The 17907-nt window shown below is 40.1% G+C and overlaps 1 protein-coding gene across 1 annotated transcript; it reads right to left on the bottom strand.

Moving 5' to 3' along the window:
- Positions 1-39: 39 nt before the first annotated feature.
- LOC306833661 (hyaluronidase-1) lies at positions 40-17424 on the bottom strand. The gene is made up of 7 exons (XM_079359077.1): positions 17066-17424; positions 6066-6718; positions 5286-5534; positions 4942-5088; positions 4585-4671; positions 4149-4343; positions 40-1423 (listed from the first exon to the last, which is right to left on the bottom strand). Exons 2-7 carry the CDS (start codon positions 6666-6668, stop codon positions 1040-1042), a joined length of 1665 nt encoding a protein of 554 aa, XP_079215203.1. The 5' UTR covers positions 6669-6718; positions 17066-17424; the 3' UTR covers positions 40-1039.
- Positions 17425-17907: the final 483 nt, after the last annotated feature.

The following is a 17907-nucleotide window of genomic DNA, read 5'->3' as shown; positions in this document are numbered from 1 at the left end:
CTTCCAAAAGTATAAACATGCCACTTGTTGAATAAAGGGTTGAGAACTGAGTGGAAGTCCTTTTGATGGGCAAGTTTCATTCAGTCATTCTTACCACAATATCTGCCACAATTACAAGCTAGTGAGTTGACATGTCACAGAAGGTGATGCTCGTAACTTTAACAATGGCTTTGTTCATTTCAGTTTCGCGAAAAAGTCTAAAGAACAAAAAGCTGCACGCACAAAGACTGAAGGAACACTAAAATAGAAGCAGTAAATTGGAATCCGGCCATTATTTTTGTCTTTTTTTTTGTTATTACGCCTGGGATATTCTTGCCGTGATGTGTATAAAAAAAATAACCCTATGAGTTGTGCAATTTCACCAACACTCAGGCAGAGGGTGCTAGAGAGGTTGGTAAAAGTGTTCCAGGCCTTCTAAAGCCGGGGAATTTTCAACAAATGCAACATCTGAAGGCTGAGATGAAACGTTTAGTTTGTCAGAAAGGATTTGATGCTTCCAGAATTTAAAACTCCCATCATAATATCTCTTCAGATACAACAACCATGATATCAAGAATTCTCTGACAAATAGTCCCCGTGCTATCTGTTGACAGCATCCCCATGTTTATTTCTCCTTTGTATGATGAATCATCCCTAACGGCAGCACATCAACTAAATGACGGGGGAAAATCTAGACGGCATAAGAAAATGATCAAATGACAAAGCACTGTTACAGAAAATGTGCAAAACAACAACAGTGCAGGATTAGATGCTGCTTTCATTAACCTGTGGCTGCTTTGATCAGCTGATCTCAGAGAAACACACTGATTGGTTATTAAATATCAAGCGTGTAACAGCTCCTTTCTCATGAAATGCAGCCAGTAGAAACTAAAAAGAGTGACCAGCTTGTACCTGTTCCTTGGCACATTGAGTAATACATGGTAACTGCAAAGTAGAATGCCTGCAGCCACCTGAGATCCTGTGTTTTGCTCAAGGGCACTTCTGAAAGGCTCATATTGCAGTAATATTCCAGACCGTTAAGGTCTTGTGTGTTCACGTTTTATGGTTCTAAGAAGAACAGACTTCCAGCCACCAGAAACAGCAGAACAGTCAGGTTTGGGGCACACACTGGATGTGTGCCGTTGTCTGCGCTTGCTTCCAGTAAAGGCGTCTGACTTGCAGGCGAACCACTTTCTCTTAACTCAGTCAGAGAGGCGACTTTTGTTGTTGAAGGTGCTATAGCCCCCGCCGCTATAGCCTCTTTCGTTTCCTTTACGTTGACCCCACCAGACACTCCATCTTTTGGTGATTGCAGATCTGACACGTCCCTGTCTGATGTCTTGTACCATTGGCACTGGAAGTCCTTCTTCCAGATCTCAGCCGGGTCTGGATCTGCTGCTTTAGTGTCTGTTTCGGGCTGATCTGTGGCTTTTGTTGCTTCAGCCTGAGATGATGTTTAGAAGAAAATAATGTAAAGATCAGTTCATACTACTTCATAAGAAACATAAAAGGCTTTATCATTAAAGCGTAAAGTTGAAGTTTTATTTTATTTTTTTATTTATTTATTTATTTGAACAGGGGCAGCGTACAATATACATTAACCTTAGAAAGGAGAGATGCATTGTACCAGGTTGTAGCACTTGTGCTAATTTCCACCTGCAGTCCCTGGGCAGGCTGTTGTTAACCTACAGAGTATGTACACTACAAAGGATTACATTGCATTTAAAACTATCACATACACACTAAAAACAAGTTAAGATGCCATTGCAGTTACAGAAACATTCATAATTGCCTTACTTATTTTTTTCATTTGTCATGGCTCAAAATGAGTTGCTCTGTTTCCAGGTTTTCTCTGACAAAACTTGAGGACTCAATGGGTCCACAGCATGGACTGTATAAAACCTGGATGTTACCTCAGTGTTGTCATACATTGAAGGGATGTTTGAAGCTGAACGATGGTGGACCCATATTGAAAATGCTGTCTCAACATAACTTTCAGTCAGCCTAGTCACAGGTGGATCTTGGGAAGACATTTAGCGCCTGATGAACAGCTACAACGCCCCTGCTGGAAGTCAGATCCACGACCCTTGGCCTTAATTATGCATCACTGTCATCCTTCATGAAATCAAAATGGATGAGTTATAAACCCCTGTGCTGTATGTGAAACCCAGAGTTTTAGAGCCAGCCTTTACGTACACGGGTATGCCTGCATTTTCAGTCGCAGAAAATTGTGAAAGTTGAAAAAAGCATGAGGAGACATTGTGAAGGACGTTTCTTCTTTTCAGCACTCTTAAAGAGACTTTTGTATATCATCCATCTTATATGTTTACATTATTCTTCTGAACAAACATGACTTCACTGATGTTACTGCACAGCATGCTACCAAAATAATACAAAATATGAAAGTTGAAATGTTAGTCTTATTTGCTCTTTTAGTTTTAGCTGTAGGCAGCATCTGTTTCATTTATAGTAAGACTCTGGTACAGTCCTTAGGTACTGGTGTGACTTTGATGACTGTACAATTGACATCAAAAAGGCCAAGATGCTGATCATGGACTACTAAGAGAACAAAAGAGAAGGTGAACCCCAATGCAGCCACAGGCCTGCTGTGAGAAGACTCCAGCTACCTGATGTTAACATCATTGAGGACCTCCTCTGAGCTGAGTGACTGGCCATGTGGTGAGCAAAGCCTCTTTCACCTTCGGTGGCTTACAAAGTTTGGCGTGGGGCCTAAGATCCTCCAGGAACAGTTGAGAGCGTTCTGACTGGAAACACTACTGCCTGCTTTGAGAACTGAACTCAAATGATCTCCAGAGGTTTTCAGACAGCTCTGAGTGTGGCACTTTCCCTCCAGCTATGATCTTGATAGACCAAGGACCTGGTGTCAGTAAAGCTTGCAGGATCATCTGACACCCAAGCAACTGCAACCAAGGACTGTTCCAGATGCTGCCATCTGGCAAGATACGACAATCTAAAGTACAAGTTTATTCTTTTCGTAAAACAGGCTAATGAACCATGAACTCTGATAGCTTGTTTCTCTTCTTACTGTAAAGTTAAAAATGCTTCTGAGCCCACTCAGTGATGTCAACTTCAGAATCATCTCTGATTTTAATGCAGGGGCCTTCAAAGGGTCTTTCCCTTAAAATACCCTGACCTGACTACTGGATGTTAAGATTTCTACAGATTCTCTGACTGTTTTAATGTTGATGTATTGTAGAAGACAATGCCATCCCAAAAGTCTTTCCATCCGATGTTACCAAAACATCATTCTTATTTGCCTGCCTAGTCTATGACAGAGTGATAAACCCTTCTCCATCTTTACTTCAGAATGACTCAGCTTCTCTGGGATGTTCTTTTCATACCCAATCATGTTACTAACCTGTGGCTAGACAATTTTACAAACTGTAAGATACAAAGTGAGTTGTTTGTTTAAGCATAGCACAACTCATCCAGCCTTTTGTTCCCGCTCTCCTTACCTTTTTTAAAAAAAAACATGTTGTCTGCAGGAAATTCAAAATGTGCACATCATTTAAAAAAAAGAAAAAGAAAAAAAAATGGCATTTCTCATTTTCACCATTTGATACGGTAAAGCTTCACAGAAAAGCCCATCCCAATTTAAGGCCCAGTAAGCCTGGTGCACAGTTTGACCAAAAAGGCAGGTCTTAATATGAGGCCCCAAAGCATTTAGTGTGTGGATCGAAAACAAAGAGGAAAAAGCAGCACCACAAAAAATGAAGATGAACCATAGAAGATGATCATGTGTCAAAGACAGACACACGTGCACTGGACATGCTGTTTTATAAAACGAGATCAAATCTTAGATTTTTTTTAATGTATCTTTGTATTTGTACTTAGTAAGGTTTTCTTTCTTTTCATTTTCAAATTTTATAATCTTTCCCATCTTTTTGGTGCACATATTTACCCCTGTCCCATATACTGTATAAGCAGGGTCCTTTTATGGACTGAAGTAAATAAAAACCCAGACTGAATGCTTGTATGCAGTGCTTGTGTAATGTGATAGAGCAATCTTCAATCTAGATCTTATTATAGGAGCAGGCGTCAAGCTTTTCCTTCAGCACAAGATGACTGATACATGATATATAATGTATAATTAGTGCTTTATAAATCCAGCACAGTTATATCTCAAAGTCTACTTCTAATCTCCTCACCTTCTCCGTCACCTTCTCCACCACTTCCAACAGGGGTGGGAGGTGGAGGAAAGCAGAGCTTCCTGGGTTTTGACGTACACATCGGCCCTTCCCCTGACAGAGAGAGGCGGAGCAGAGCGCGGTTGCCGTGGTTACATTCAGGGAGTAGGGTCCCAGGACTGTACGGACAAACTCTGCCAGTTCCTGACACTCTCTCTGAGAAAACAGACAAATAAGATGTCGAACTTACAGTGAGAATAGTCTTTTTTCAAAGATATAATAGCTGATGCAAACATTCCAGCACAATAAGAACGTCTGGAGATTAAATCCATGAGATGAAAAAGTAAAACGGTTAAACTCTATTGATTACAAAAAGCACCTATAATAATCTCATGCTGAGTTAGCATGCAGATATATTCTTGGATGTTGGCACTTAATGCACATTATAGTTGTGTACCTCTGTCTTTGTCTCACTTCTCTCCCAGATGATCACTCCTGCCGTTCCCATGGCAGCACTCTCGCCTATGGAGCTCACCAGGTCTGCCTGTGGAGAGAAAACAAAGAAGCTATAGGAAATCAGAACACAGCAAGCTCTTTGCCTATTCTTGTACTGGTCATATATGATAAACTTCTATTCAGCCTAAATCTTACACATGAGGAAAGATAACACATAGCATGCGTGTTTTTAACAAGACTGTGAGACTTCAGAAACAAGAAAAAATGTGTGCTCTGATACACAATTTATCTAGTTTCCTCCTTGTCCTTTGGTTTAGATTTAGTATTGATCCGTGTTTTCCGGATGTTGATTTCTCACCTGTGACAGGAAAGTGTTGGTTGAGGCGTACACACTTTTGACCAGTGGGAATACAGGGAGATCAAAGGATGTCTGAGTGAGAGATGACACTCGTAGTGCTTCTCCAATTTGGCTGGACAAATACAGCCTGCCTCCAGGGGTCCCACCCTGTTGAACAAGGAGACAAATGGTCCACACTTTGAATTGTTTGAAAGCTACAGCAATGTTTGTAATTATTTGATCGTGAATACAATTTCCTGAATACAATTCAATTTCCTGAATTTCCCTCGGGATCAATAAAGTATCTATCTATCTATCTATCTATGACGAAACAAAAAACTTTATATTTTGCAAACTTTATCTACCTGCATCTTCTCCAGGGTGAGGAGAGGGAAGAGGGCGGAGCATCGTTTCCATAGCCACAGAAGCTCATTGTTAAGGGCCATCTCTGCAGCCGGACACTGGCCGGTGTAATTGGCTAATGTGGTTTGTGCAGGATCGCCATTGTAGCAGCTGGGGTAAGGGGAGACGCCCCATAATGCTTTGGGTCTTAATCTTCTGACCTCCCGTAGGGTTTCCATCATTACTGACTGGGCTGCTGCCTCGAAGTCCACCTGTGACAACATCAATAGATCACCTTTCAGTCCCCTCGAGACATTTAGGCTTGTAGAAACAGCAAACCAAGGTTTAAACTTTAACAAGGCAGGAGATCCTAGATTCCGAGAAATACTCCTTTTTTCAAATGACACATTTCAAATTGACTGAATTTATATGGCTTGACTTCATTTTTGTCAGACCTCCAATCTTCCCCATTTTCTCTGTTTCTATGTTCTTCTTATGAACCTCTTTCACCCCTTGACGCCTATTGTCGCGAATTTACATCAAATCGCTTCTGCTCCAAATGCAGCCAAAATAGCGTCTGTATCCCTCCACTGCCGGTTGATACACTTTCAATACATACCTCGGAAACTTTTTTCCGAATTATTTTTGTGTTTCTGCATATTGAACACTCAAACCTTTGATTTTAACTTTATGTCTACCTATCCCCCCCTTAAACTCCCCTTCTTTCCTTGCAAGCTGTTTGAATCTTCTCCCACCTCCTCTCTTTCAAGCTTTGTTGAACCCTTTCCCCTGAATTTCTCTACCTTTGACCACTTCTCCACCTCCTCCGGGGTCCAGTTTGGAAAAAAGGCCTTCAACAATTTCCTTGATGCCTCCAGATACATAGCCTGCTTCTGTCGGTTCCTCGACCACTGTGGGATCCACTCAGCCCAGCGCAGCACCCCTAACCCAAGGTACCTTGGGGCAGGTAAAGCTGCGTCCAAGTCCTGCTGGGTCTTTTGGATGTGGTTGTCTAGCCGTGTGTTCTGCGGAAGCCCCCCATTGATTGGCGTGTCTTTATCTGCAAAATACGGATAGTTTCCGAGCGTGTCTTCATAAAACACAGCTACTCGGCCCTCCTGTTCTATCCCAAAAGTTCTAACATCAGGTCGACCAGAGCAGGAAGAGTCAGGGATGCCCCAGAAGACGATAAAAGGCTGTCCAGATAGGAGAGGGGGGCGAGCCAGCTGAGGTGGACCAGCAATAGCCATATCAAAGGCAGCAAGCATGAGGAGCAGAGGCAGTAAAACTGGACAATGGGCTTGAAAGGTGTTTGAAGAAAAAGTTGTTTGAGTTCTGTGATTGGAGGGTATCCATTTTGGGTCTGGCTCTGGGTCTGGATGCGACGATGTCTTGGTCCACGCCATTGAAGCGTTCTGGCTCTTAACTCTTAAGGCTCTCAAAGCCAATCATGGTCCTGGAGAACACACAGCAGATGTCAAACCTTATTAGTCTGTTGTGTGATGTTGGGATAAAAAGAATACATAATGAGCAGGAAGCAATGACTCAGAACAAAATCCACAGGCACACTTTGTCAGGTGCAGTATAACATTAACGATAAACTTTGTTTTTACGGTGTAGCCTCTTGGTGCTAGTGTAATTGAACAAAGCCCTCAGTCTGTCAGTTCAGTCTGAGCTCACTGCAGCCACTTTTTACTGAATGAGTCGTGTATACATTCCAGTTTTTTCTATTCCATTTTTTTTTTTTTTTACTAAAGCATTATTTGGACATGTTAGTTTTAAAACTTAAAGCTGATTTTTGGTAGAAGCCGACTTGGAACCTGAAATACTGTGTGAAAGTCCTGAGTCCAGTATTGCTGCAGATTGGTTTATGTCAGAGTTTTGTGAATTCTCAATTCATTTAGAATGATTATCGGCAGGGATTATCTAAAATAATGTTGATAAGCGTCATGATGTTGTCTGCCATCAACAGTCACAGTACTTGATAGTTTTTAATTTGATTTGTGTGAGAGACACTCACTCATGCCTCTTGGTGTGTGTGTGTGTGTGTGTGTGTGTGTGTGTGTGTGTGTGTGTGTGTGTGTGTGTGTGTGTGTGTGTGTGTGTGTGTGTGTGTGTGTGTGTGTGTGTGTGTGTGTGTGTGTGTGTGTGTCTAGGAGATAGTGAGAGGTTCTTTCAGTTCTTTGTTGTGTTGTTTTAGTTCAGGTTACTTTATTTGTACCCTAAAGGGAATTTGATCATTTTGGTAAATGTGCAGATTCCAATCATACAATTTGATAGACAAGTTGATCTGTAAAGGACACAGAGCCAAGAATAATAACATTGATAATAAAAAAACAATAAACTATGTATATGAAAAAAACATGACACCAACTTCCCAGCCTGCTTTCTCTGTCCCTTCATAGAAGACTTTCAAGAAGTTAACAACAAGCACATCAAGCAGCAACGGAAAAAAATAACTAAAGTTAGGGCTGTGTGGTTCTAACCACGCCTTTTTGTTTCTCTTTTAATACAGGCCTGGTGGCCTTTGGTTTCATTTCAGGAGTATTTCTTTACTCTCCCCATGACTTGAGTTTCTAGTCAGCTGTATGACAGCAGTGGTTAAGTTACCCCTTATCTCTTATCGTATTCGTTTTTGGCTCTTCTCTTTTTTATGTATACACTTTTTCCCTTTTCCCATTTCCTACTTCTGATTTTAGTGGTTATTAGCAGTACTCAAAATCCTTAATGTAATGTATTCTAAATGAAAACTCCCCAGACTGAGACTGATTTTCCAAGTCAATAAAGAAAGAATGACTTTAATTCATTCAAACTTCGACATTTTACAGTCTAATTGAGTAAGACGCCCGCTGCACACAAGATGATGATTGATATTTATCTTATTGGTCTTGTCTCAGACTCGCCCTGCCTTGGTCTTGATCCCTAAATGTCTTGGTCTTGTCTTGATCTCTGAGCACTCTGGTCTAGTATAACATTAAGAGATTTCTGGGCTGCAATTCTGTCCTGGTTGAAATTGTACTTTTTGTATCAGTCCTTTTTTTTATTGAATTTCCTGAGAGTGTAATGCTATCACTTTTCTTTAGAGAGTATTTAAATGTAGTATTTAATTTATGATTAGCAATATCAGGGTTGCCTTTGTTGAATGGAGGAGTCTGTAATTTTGATAAGGCAATTGATTAATACATCTTTGTTTCATCCTTCAATTAATTTACACGATGTTACAGCTTCATAGATAATGATGACTCACTGAGCTCTATTTTGGACTTCATTGTTGCTTTGTTATTTCATCACTTCTCAATTGCCTTGATCTTTCTTTGAGCAGATCAACAGACACTTCGCTTAGCTCTTTGTGTCTGGACACAGTTGAAACCTTGGTTCAATATTAATTTGTTGTGTGTAACATCTGGAAACACCTCAACATCAACGTACAAAACTCTGTAATGTGAAAAGAAAAAAATTAGCTTGATTTAGGAAAAAAATGAACTGTTAATGAACATCATATTAATGACAATGTTATTACAGCTGAATTCACAACTTCTTCAAAGTGCCATGTGACTGGCACATTCGCGCAGAATGTGCCAGTCAGTTATGAGATTTATTTTGGGGCTTTTTGTATCTTTACTGGAGAGATAAGACGGTGGATAGAGTCAGAAATCAGAGACAGAGAGCGGGTAACACCATGCGGAAAAGGAGACACAGATCAGACTCGAACCTGGGCCGTTCTCTTTGAGGACTTTAGGCTAACACGGGGCGCATGCACTAACCACAGCACCAACAGTGTCCCAAAGGGCCTATCATTGAACAGGTTGTAGAGAGATGCAGTTTCTGAAAAATAGTTGTAAAGTGAAAAAATGTCCAGGGTTGTGTCTGATGTTACATTTGATATAACAAATTCAAACATGTCCTTTGGACTACTCTTATACAATCAATGAATCATATTTTATTTGTTTGGTTCCAATTCATAACAAATGGTATCTCGAGACACTTCAGGAAAGGCGGGTAAAAGACATTACTTTTAGTTGTGTTACTAAAGAAGAAGGGGATAAGGGGAGTTGAGATGAGATGCAGGAAGAAGGATAGGGACAAATAGACAGAAGGACATTTTTGAACGTAACAAAAAGACAACAGATGGAAAGAAGACAATATTTCCTGATTTTGGACTTAAGCAGTTGTATTTCCTTTTTTCCTCCTGTCTTATTATTTTGCTTGTTACTATTCTGTCAAATAAAATGGAGGCAGTAGGAGCAGTTTTAATGTCAAGTAAAGTGTTGCTCATATAACATATAGGCAGCAGAGCAAGCCCTTCCAACAGGAAGTGGTTGCTAAGTATAGGTGTGATTAGAGACCAATTTGGCCAGCTGAGATATACACCTTATATAGAGTGTTGTTCACCTGGCACATTGAAGGACTGTGCTTTAACAGGCTGCATGAGCTAAGAAATAATGAGAAGTGGAAGCGGCACTAAATGTTCACATTTTTGTGGCAGGTGGTAGGAACACAAAATGCAGTAGGATGGAATGTTTTTTGCAGATTGTTTTTTATCCTTTAATTGGTCTTGACATACTACATTAATCCCAAGGGGAAATCTGCTGTACACTGTCATCAAGAGACACATGTACAAACAGGATCTGTGGACATGGATTTATGTCAGAGTAGGGCTTCTACACAAGGAGCGAACCGGGCTGTTGGGGGTTAATTGCTTTGCTCAAGGGGCACCTCGGCAGTACTTGGGATGGGAACTCCCATACTCTGGTTCGCACCGGGACTTGAACTCTCTGGTGTTGTAAGTCTCGAGGCATTAGTTCATTGTAGTTCAGGTGACTGCCAAAGTATGGTATACATAATATTCACATACATCGAATGATAATATGATCCCTAATTCTTTGCATTCTTGCAGCTTCGGGCGTCTTCACACGGTCATGTTTTTTTCTCCTTGTTGTTAACAAAGGGCTGCAACATTTTTGCTCTCCCTTCATTTTCCTCACTTGTCACATTTTGTTGAAAAATGTCCTGCAATGGCTTGTTAGCAGCAGCAGCAGCAGCAGCGGCACATAGCTGCATGCCTTCTAACAAGCCATTAAAAAGAGAAATTTTACACTATTTGGGAAATATCTGGTGTAAACAATGACCAGGTAAACAAAAAGAAATGGAACAAGTGTAGGGTTTCATAAACTTTGTGCCAATAAATGTGTTAATTTTATCATTAAAGAGGGAATCATTTCCAATTAAAGGCTCTTCACACCCTCACAGGTGTTTTCATTGAGCCAGGCTGATTAGACCTTCTGTCAGGTGGCAGGTGGGTGGAGTTATGCTAAATAAAAAAAAATAAAAAATTGGATGTCACCAACAAACAGGAGAGTGTGTACTCTCAGTCAAGTGCTGTCTGTACACGCCTACGCAGTCCTGAGAAGAGAACTAATCAGGCTAAAGTGGACACACCTGTGTAGGAGTGAGGGAGCGCTCAACTTTAACGTGAAACACACTGATGAATGTAGACACAGAGCTGCTCATGACTAAGACCCTGTTTACACATCGACCAGTTCCATCCGACAAACTTTGTTGGCTTTTTATTAAAAGTTGTTAATGTTAAAAATGTTAGGCACATGTTCATTGCAGTTACTTTACAGACAATAGCAGGGTGCGAGTAGGTGACCTACAACAACAATGGCGGACTCCCAAGTTCTGTTTGTCCTGCTCATTCCCAGTCAATATTTTCTTGAAATACACTCTCTTTGTAGTTTTGGGTCAGGTAGAGTTACAACACCCCTTCATCGTCCCCACTCACAAATGTTTGTGTGTTCGCCATTTCTTTATGTTCCCACCTTTTAACTTAATCTGTACTCTGTTTATATTGTTAATACTTTAATTTATCCACATACTGCCTCCATGGTGCAATTCTCATAAGTGCCCTTGTCTGTCGATTGTCTGTCGTTCGTTATTTGTTGTCCCAAATGTCTTTAGTTATTTGTTTTATAGTATTGCTTTTTCTTTATTGCTACTTTTTTTTTTTTTTTTAATTTAAATTTGTCATGTTCATTGTTATTTTTTTAGTGCTCTTTTTTATGCACTGCAGGTTTGCACTGCGGGTTGGGGGGATTGCAATTTCATCTGTGCTGTATGTCTAACGTGGAGCATATTTGACAAATAAAGAACCTTGAACCTTGAACCTTGAACCTCATCTCAGTGCTCTGTTGAAGGAAGAGTATTTGTGCTTGCGCATGTCGATTAGGAAGTCACACCACCAACTTCTGGCCTGACATTTATACTACAATGTCAGTTGTTTTTGAGAAGCCATGAAAACAGAAAACTTCTGGTTAAACCGTAGCCTAATACTCGCCCATATATATATATAACAGAATCCCCTTAATAGCCAATGAAAGCACGCAGATAAGGAACTGTCCCCAACTGGATGTTGAATACTTTTATGGCTCACAAACATAGTCTATAGTGTGTGTGCGTACTCTTTTTGAAGTTATAATTTCCAATAACTGTAGTACAGCAGAGAAACTGTAAATCTCTATTTCTCGACTGATCAGCAGCTGACTAGACTGAACCTTGAAAATGTGAAGGAAAGTCTAGTTTGATTTCAAGTTTATACAACATATTGGATAACACAGCTAATGTTATAATTCCTCCAGCCTCTACTACTGTTGGCTCGGAGGTGGCTGATAGCTCATCATTGGTTAATGTTACATGATGGAACAACAGGATAGTAGTAGCATACTTAGCAACTAACTACCTGCTAACTTTGGGTTTGCAAAGAAGTGGTGAATGTTTCCACTGTTGGTATCAAACAGGGCATTGTCAGACACTGATAAGTAAGAACCACATTTACCTTATGAACAACTGAATAAACATTTTTATCAAAAATAGCAGCCATCTTTTCTCAAATTTACCACCACGTCTAATTACCAAAAAAATAACTGAACATCACCAATTTCATCTCTTTTGAGACTTTTCGGGTTATGAAATAGAAGAGGATCCCTTCTGATTGCCACCTTCGCTCATGTAGAGGAAACTCTTTCCAGCACAGTTGAATAAGCTTCCGGATCTGCAAGATTATAAGCCACTAATACTGAAGGTGTTCAAAGGTCACAGGAAGCACGGTTTCCAGTAATGCTCCTGTTTTTAAATCCGTCTCTGTCTTCCAGTAGACATTCTGACACTCAAATTTACAGTTGACTTTATCAAGAAAAGATACCAAATTGGGTTTCTGACTGCTACCTGTGTTTTATTCCAATAGCTGTAAAATCATTTAGTTGTTTTGTAAGTAAGCTCTTCTTCACAAGTGGTCATGAGTAATTAACGTGATAGCTACCTAATCTGTTCAGACAAAGCCTCTGGTCTGTGTTTACTTGTCTGTCTGGGTAAAAGCTGAGCCTGAGCCCACCGCCTCCACCATGTTCCCACCCCACCCACATATGGACCTTTATTGGTAAAAGGTCACACAGCCTCTGACGTGCCAAGTAATATATATTTTTATTTTATTTTTATTTATGTAACCTTTATTTAACCAGGTTGTTCCCTCTGAGATTAAGGCAGACCTGGCTGAGACAGACAGCAGCAAAAACACAAAGTGACAAACTGAGACACAAAAGGAGTACAATTTAAGAAAACGTCGAAATTTACATCAAAAGAGAACCATCTGTGAGTCAAATCTAAGAGTCAGTAGTTCAAGCAGTCAAGCTAAAAGCATGGACATCATGCTACCTCCTCTTTCATTTTAGATTTAATAAAACGTTGACGAACACCAGCTTGTTGAGCTTTGATTTATTCTGTAACAGATTCCAGGCTGAGGGTGCAGAACACACAAAAGCCCTTACCCTGTTTTTTTTATTAGAGCGTTTGGGTCAGAGAGCACAAAGAGGTCCTGAGAATGCGAAGAATACTGTACAGTATTTTTTCTACATGATAAAAACACATCGATAGTGAAGAAGCAGACCAAGAATTGCCTTATAAAGGTGCATCAGCGTATGAGCCCACATTTTTCTTTAAAAAAAAAACCACATTATATAAACAATTGCCCAAATGAAACCTGGAATGTAATTATTTGAAACTTGCTTTAACAAACTTCTTAATGAGTTATGAAATGTATCAGTAATTTACGTCCTCATTATGGTATATCTCTCAGGCAAAGAGGATTAATGGATATATACATTCAGCATTTTGTAATTTGTAGTTATTTCATGTTCTAATGTGTTTTTCGCTTCCTCTTGATCGCACAGTTCATTTGTCGCCTCCTGTCCCATGAAAGCCACCATGCTGTGCTCATGACACAAGGAAATCAAATCAGTTATTCAAACCTGCTGGGACTCTGATTTGATCCCATCATTATCAAGCAGTGTTAGTAAAAATGTATTTGAGCTTGAGAAAAGAAATTTCCTTGACAACATTTCATTATAAAGCTTTTGCATCTGGAAGCTGTGAGCTTGCCATTGTGCTTTCTATATTTAACCGTGACAAACAACTTAAGGCTGCAGTGCAAGTCAACAAGTTCATACTGAGTGAAACTTCAAACTTTCTCCCTCCATACTTTCCAAGCCTAACACAGTTTTGGCAGATGACTGTTCAACTAGTTCTTCTTGAGGTCTCTTCCTGTTAAAAGTACATTTTCTCTTGGTTGCCTCCCTTACTTTGCTGAAAGGTTACCGTAAATTCCGTACTATTGAGCGCACCTGGATATAAGCCGCACCGGCTAAAAATAAGTAAATAAATGTATTTGTACATATATAAGCCGCACTTGATTATAAGCCGCAGGTGTCCACGCTATAACAAGAGCTATTTACACAGACGTAGGCTACCGGTAACATCCGCAAATACTGTAGCGTCCGTACGGACGTTAAAGGACGACGAGAGCGTTCAAATAATAACTTTTAATAACCCGATCACTGTCGGCCGTGACCACGCCGTTTACAGCGGAGAACAAAACCATAACTTACCGTAACAATCCAACTCTCTCCCCCAGCGTTCTCTCATACAGCCACTCAACACGTTCTCGCTGGTGCATTCACTGACTCTCCACATAATCGGAATTATGAACACATTATCAACTACTGACTTTACAACATGAACCGTTACAATACGAAGCCTAGCCGACGGTGTCTGTAACACGGCTGATGAAAAAGATGACCGTAATATATTTCACAAGAAAAAGTCCATCCATTCACTGCCTCAGAATGACTTCATTACTCACTTCCTCAGTCTCTGTTGTCGCTGTCAGTGTCATCTTAACGTGCAGCAGCTCTGTTAGCTTCTTTGACAGCCAGGTCGATCGCCTTTAACTTGAAAGCTGCATCATATGTATTTCTCCGTGTGTTTTCCATGATGAGGGTGCGTGAATGAAGCGCAAAATGACTGATATTAAGATCCGACGTGACGAAGTCAAATGTTTTTGCGGCAGAAGCTCATTGTCCCCCATAAAAAATCCATGCATTAGCCGCACCGGAGTAGAAGCCGCAGTCCTCGAAGTGTGAGAAAAAAGTAGCGGCTTATAGTCCGGAATTTACGGTACTTATGGTTGATTAATGTTGGGTCTTTCTAAATATAATAGAGTTCAGTTTCTAAAAGCTGTCTAAAGATAACATTTGTTGTGAGTTGATGCATTAGAAATGTAAAAATACTTGTTGGTTTTACATTTCTCATGTTTATTTTTCAAGCCTTTAAGTAATGAATCCGATTGATTGGGGCTGTGTTAAACTAATGCTCTATTCTTCCCTGTGTCCAGCCATGCTGTGCACGCGAGTGGAAAGGAAAGAAACTCGTGCTGGATCGAATCAGGAAGTGAAATCAGCTGAGATTAGGACGATAAATGCGTCACTCCGGTCTAATGCCTGCAAAGAACCAGTGCTGCGATACAATCGCATGTCACGTTCCATCAGTCAGTCCATTACGTTCAGTTTCTTAGGAGGTATAATATGATTGTAGTCAAGTTTAAAACAGCTGTTACTTTTGTCCCACGCCTCACTCTCTTTTTAGCAGGACAGAAGACACAGTCATGTCCCTGCAGTGTGTGTAAAGCATACAGAGTGGACATTCATGTGGACTTATTGCTTAGTACTGACGATGATATAGTTTCTTCTGTTTGCTGCAGAGAATGTTTGGTTGGCTTCAGAGACTTCCTGTGAAATATCTGGACAGACTGCAAACAGTGAGAGTCTCCGGTGAAGCTATTCCAGTTTATTTCCTACTACACTTGTCCTCTGACGATGTTGAGAATAGAGATGTTTGTACTTGTTACATCACTGCAGGCTTATTATTTCTCACCATCCTGCTCTTTAGTCTTTGACACGTTACCACAACCAATAAGAATTTAAATTCTATGAGAATAGCGATGAGTCTTTATGGCCCCAGGAAACACAAACAAATATAAAAAGGTAGTTAATATCTGGTGGATGGGCAGTGGATAATCCATGTTTTTCTTGATTATACAGGCCGCACTCCTGATTTTGACAGCATTTTATGATGCTGTAATTAATTAACTCCATTTCCCATGACTTCCATGATACTTATTTAATAACCTTATACAGCAACAACTGCGAACAATAGCTTAACAAATTTCAATTTCAATTCAAATGAAATTTAAACAAGTCTGGTACATTTCCAGAAATACAGAGAAATTTAAAAAAGGTTATCAACTTTGGTGCGTATTGAGTATTGATGATTTGAATGATTTCTATTCACAGACGTTGCTCTTTAGAAATGTGAAATTGTTTCTATTTTTGAAATGTCAGACTTGTATTGTTTTCCCAAAAGAACAATGTTCCCCTTTGTTTTGCTCTTTAACTTTTTAAATTCCATCCAACCATTGTTTATTCTGGAGATCTTTGAGGGTCAACCCTCATTCACAATGATATCGATTCATTAAAGAATCAATGATCAGACAACAAATCCTTGAAAGAACCAGAAGATGCATGTCATGTCTGTAAAAGTTCAATATTTGAGAAGTATAGATACTGAAATTCCTTAAAAGATGTGTTGAAGTACATCTGAAGTAGATCTTACGTGAAAACTTAAATGTTTCATGGCACTTTATCGACTGACACTACTGAGAGGGAGGAGTTCTGAAAAGAATGAGGTTTATGTTACTTTCATGTAATCAACATAAAATCAACATCAGTAAAAATGTTGACTGTAAATGGAATTCATAAGTCATTTTCATTGAACTTAAGCAAAAGTGTGCAGTGCCGTGAAAAATCAGAGAGACCAGCAGCTGAAGACACTGAGATCATGTGAGGCTGTTTGGGCAACTCACTGAAAGTGGATTTTAGTGTCGGATTCGCAAAGCATCTATTGATTGATTAATTGATTGGATAATTGAATGAATAAGCCATAGAGTAAATAGTTAATGGATGTCCAATCAGAAAACATCTGACTCATTCAGTTTGACTTTGTTTTCTAGTGCATGAGAGGTCGTCAATTAAACAGCAACAACAGAACAGTTTGATCAAGTTAAAGAGATATGTGCTGTCGGGTTGCCATAAGTAGTTCAACATGTAACAACGTATCACTTAAGGCGACTGTATTCAAGTGAAAGGACGGACGCTTCAACACTTCAAGACTTTCTTTGGTTCCTGTCTGAGAGGAGTCCAGAAAATTCTTTTGTCTCTGTAATACCAACCTGCTTTTGTGGAGCGGCTAATGCGCAAGAGTTTCCTTCTACTGTGTAACATCTATGTAAACTATCGAAATTATAGTATAAACTATATTTACTTTAGAAAGATACATTGTTTGGGTGCAAAGATCCAAAAATAGTGCTCAAACTGGGAAAGTTAAACCCTGTGAACTTGAGACAAGTGACACTTACCATGATCGAGCTTGCTCCTGTAGTCCGTCCTCACACTCTCCACATCCTCTGAGATTCAGCTCACGATACGACTTTTTATTCCTCTTTTCTCAGTTTTATGTGTTACCCTCCCAGAAAGAAAAATGACGCTGTCCTGAAAGAGTTGTGACAGCATGGATGGCCTGTGCATGTATAACATGCAACAAAAAGAAACCTGACATCTGGAGGAGAGAGAAGGAGAGGAGGCATGGAAATAGACAAGAAATTGACAGAAGAAGAAGCCAAAAATTGTCAGCACAGAAAATAGGAAAAAGGACATGAATAAAAAAAAGAAAAGCCAAAGAGAGGCTGAGGAGCAGTTGGAATCTTTCTAAAAGATGGGATGGACTTGTGGCAGGTGGAGGTGTTTGTGTGTGTGTGTGGTTGTGTATGACCCCACCTTCACAGCCAAGCTAAGCTCCCTTATGAGTGGAGGTAAGCAGGGTCAGTGTCCACCGCGCCAACTCACATGACCAACGACACTTACAGTAATCCCATAATCCTATGCTGTACTGCTGCCGCTACGGCTAAACAAACATCAGAGCTGTGAAGAATCACCCCCCCCCCCCCACCCCCCCCACCCCGTTCTCTCTCATGTCACCTTACTCTTTCCGTCACTTTTCTCTCCTCTCTCATATTTTGCCCTCAACTCACCCCCATTTCATTTTTTATTTTTTAATCCCTGTCTTCCTAATCTCTCTTTTTACACATACTTGACTCTGTGTTTTGTAATGAACTTTTGTCATTGATTCAGCAGCCATTAAAAAAACACACAGTGTTGGATAGGTCTAACACAACAACTAATGCTTCTTCTCCTCCTCCTC

Source organism: Symphodus melops (genome assembly GCF_947650265.1).
Source record: "Symphodus melops genome assembly, chromosome: 13".
NCBI lineage: Eukaryota > Metazoa > Chordata > Actinopteri > Labriformes > Labridae > Symphodus > Symphodus melops.
The sequence above is the reverse complement of the archived record's forward strand: the minus strand, read 5'-3'. Positions and strand labels throughout refer to the sequence as shown.

Coding starts and splice junctions, on each gene's coding strand:
- LOC306833661 (XM_079359077.1), bottom strand. CDS start 6,668: ATGGCGTGGACCAAGACATCGTCGCATCCAGACCCAGAGCCAGACCCA. Junction 5,089..5,285: donor TCACCCTGGAGAAGATGCAG/GTAGATAAAGTT, acceptor CTTGTTCAACAG/GGTGGGACCCCTGGAGGCAG. Junction 4,344..4,584: donor GAAGTGAGACAAAGACAGAG/GTACACAACTAT, acceptor CTGTTTTCTCAG/AGAGAGTGTCAGGAACTGGC.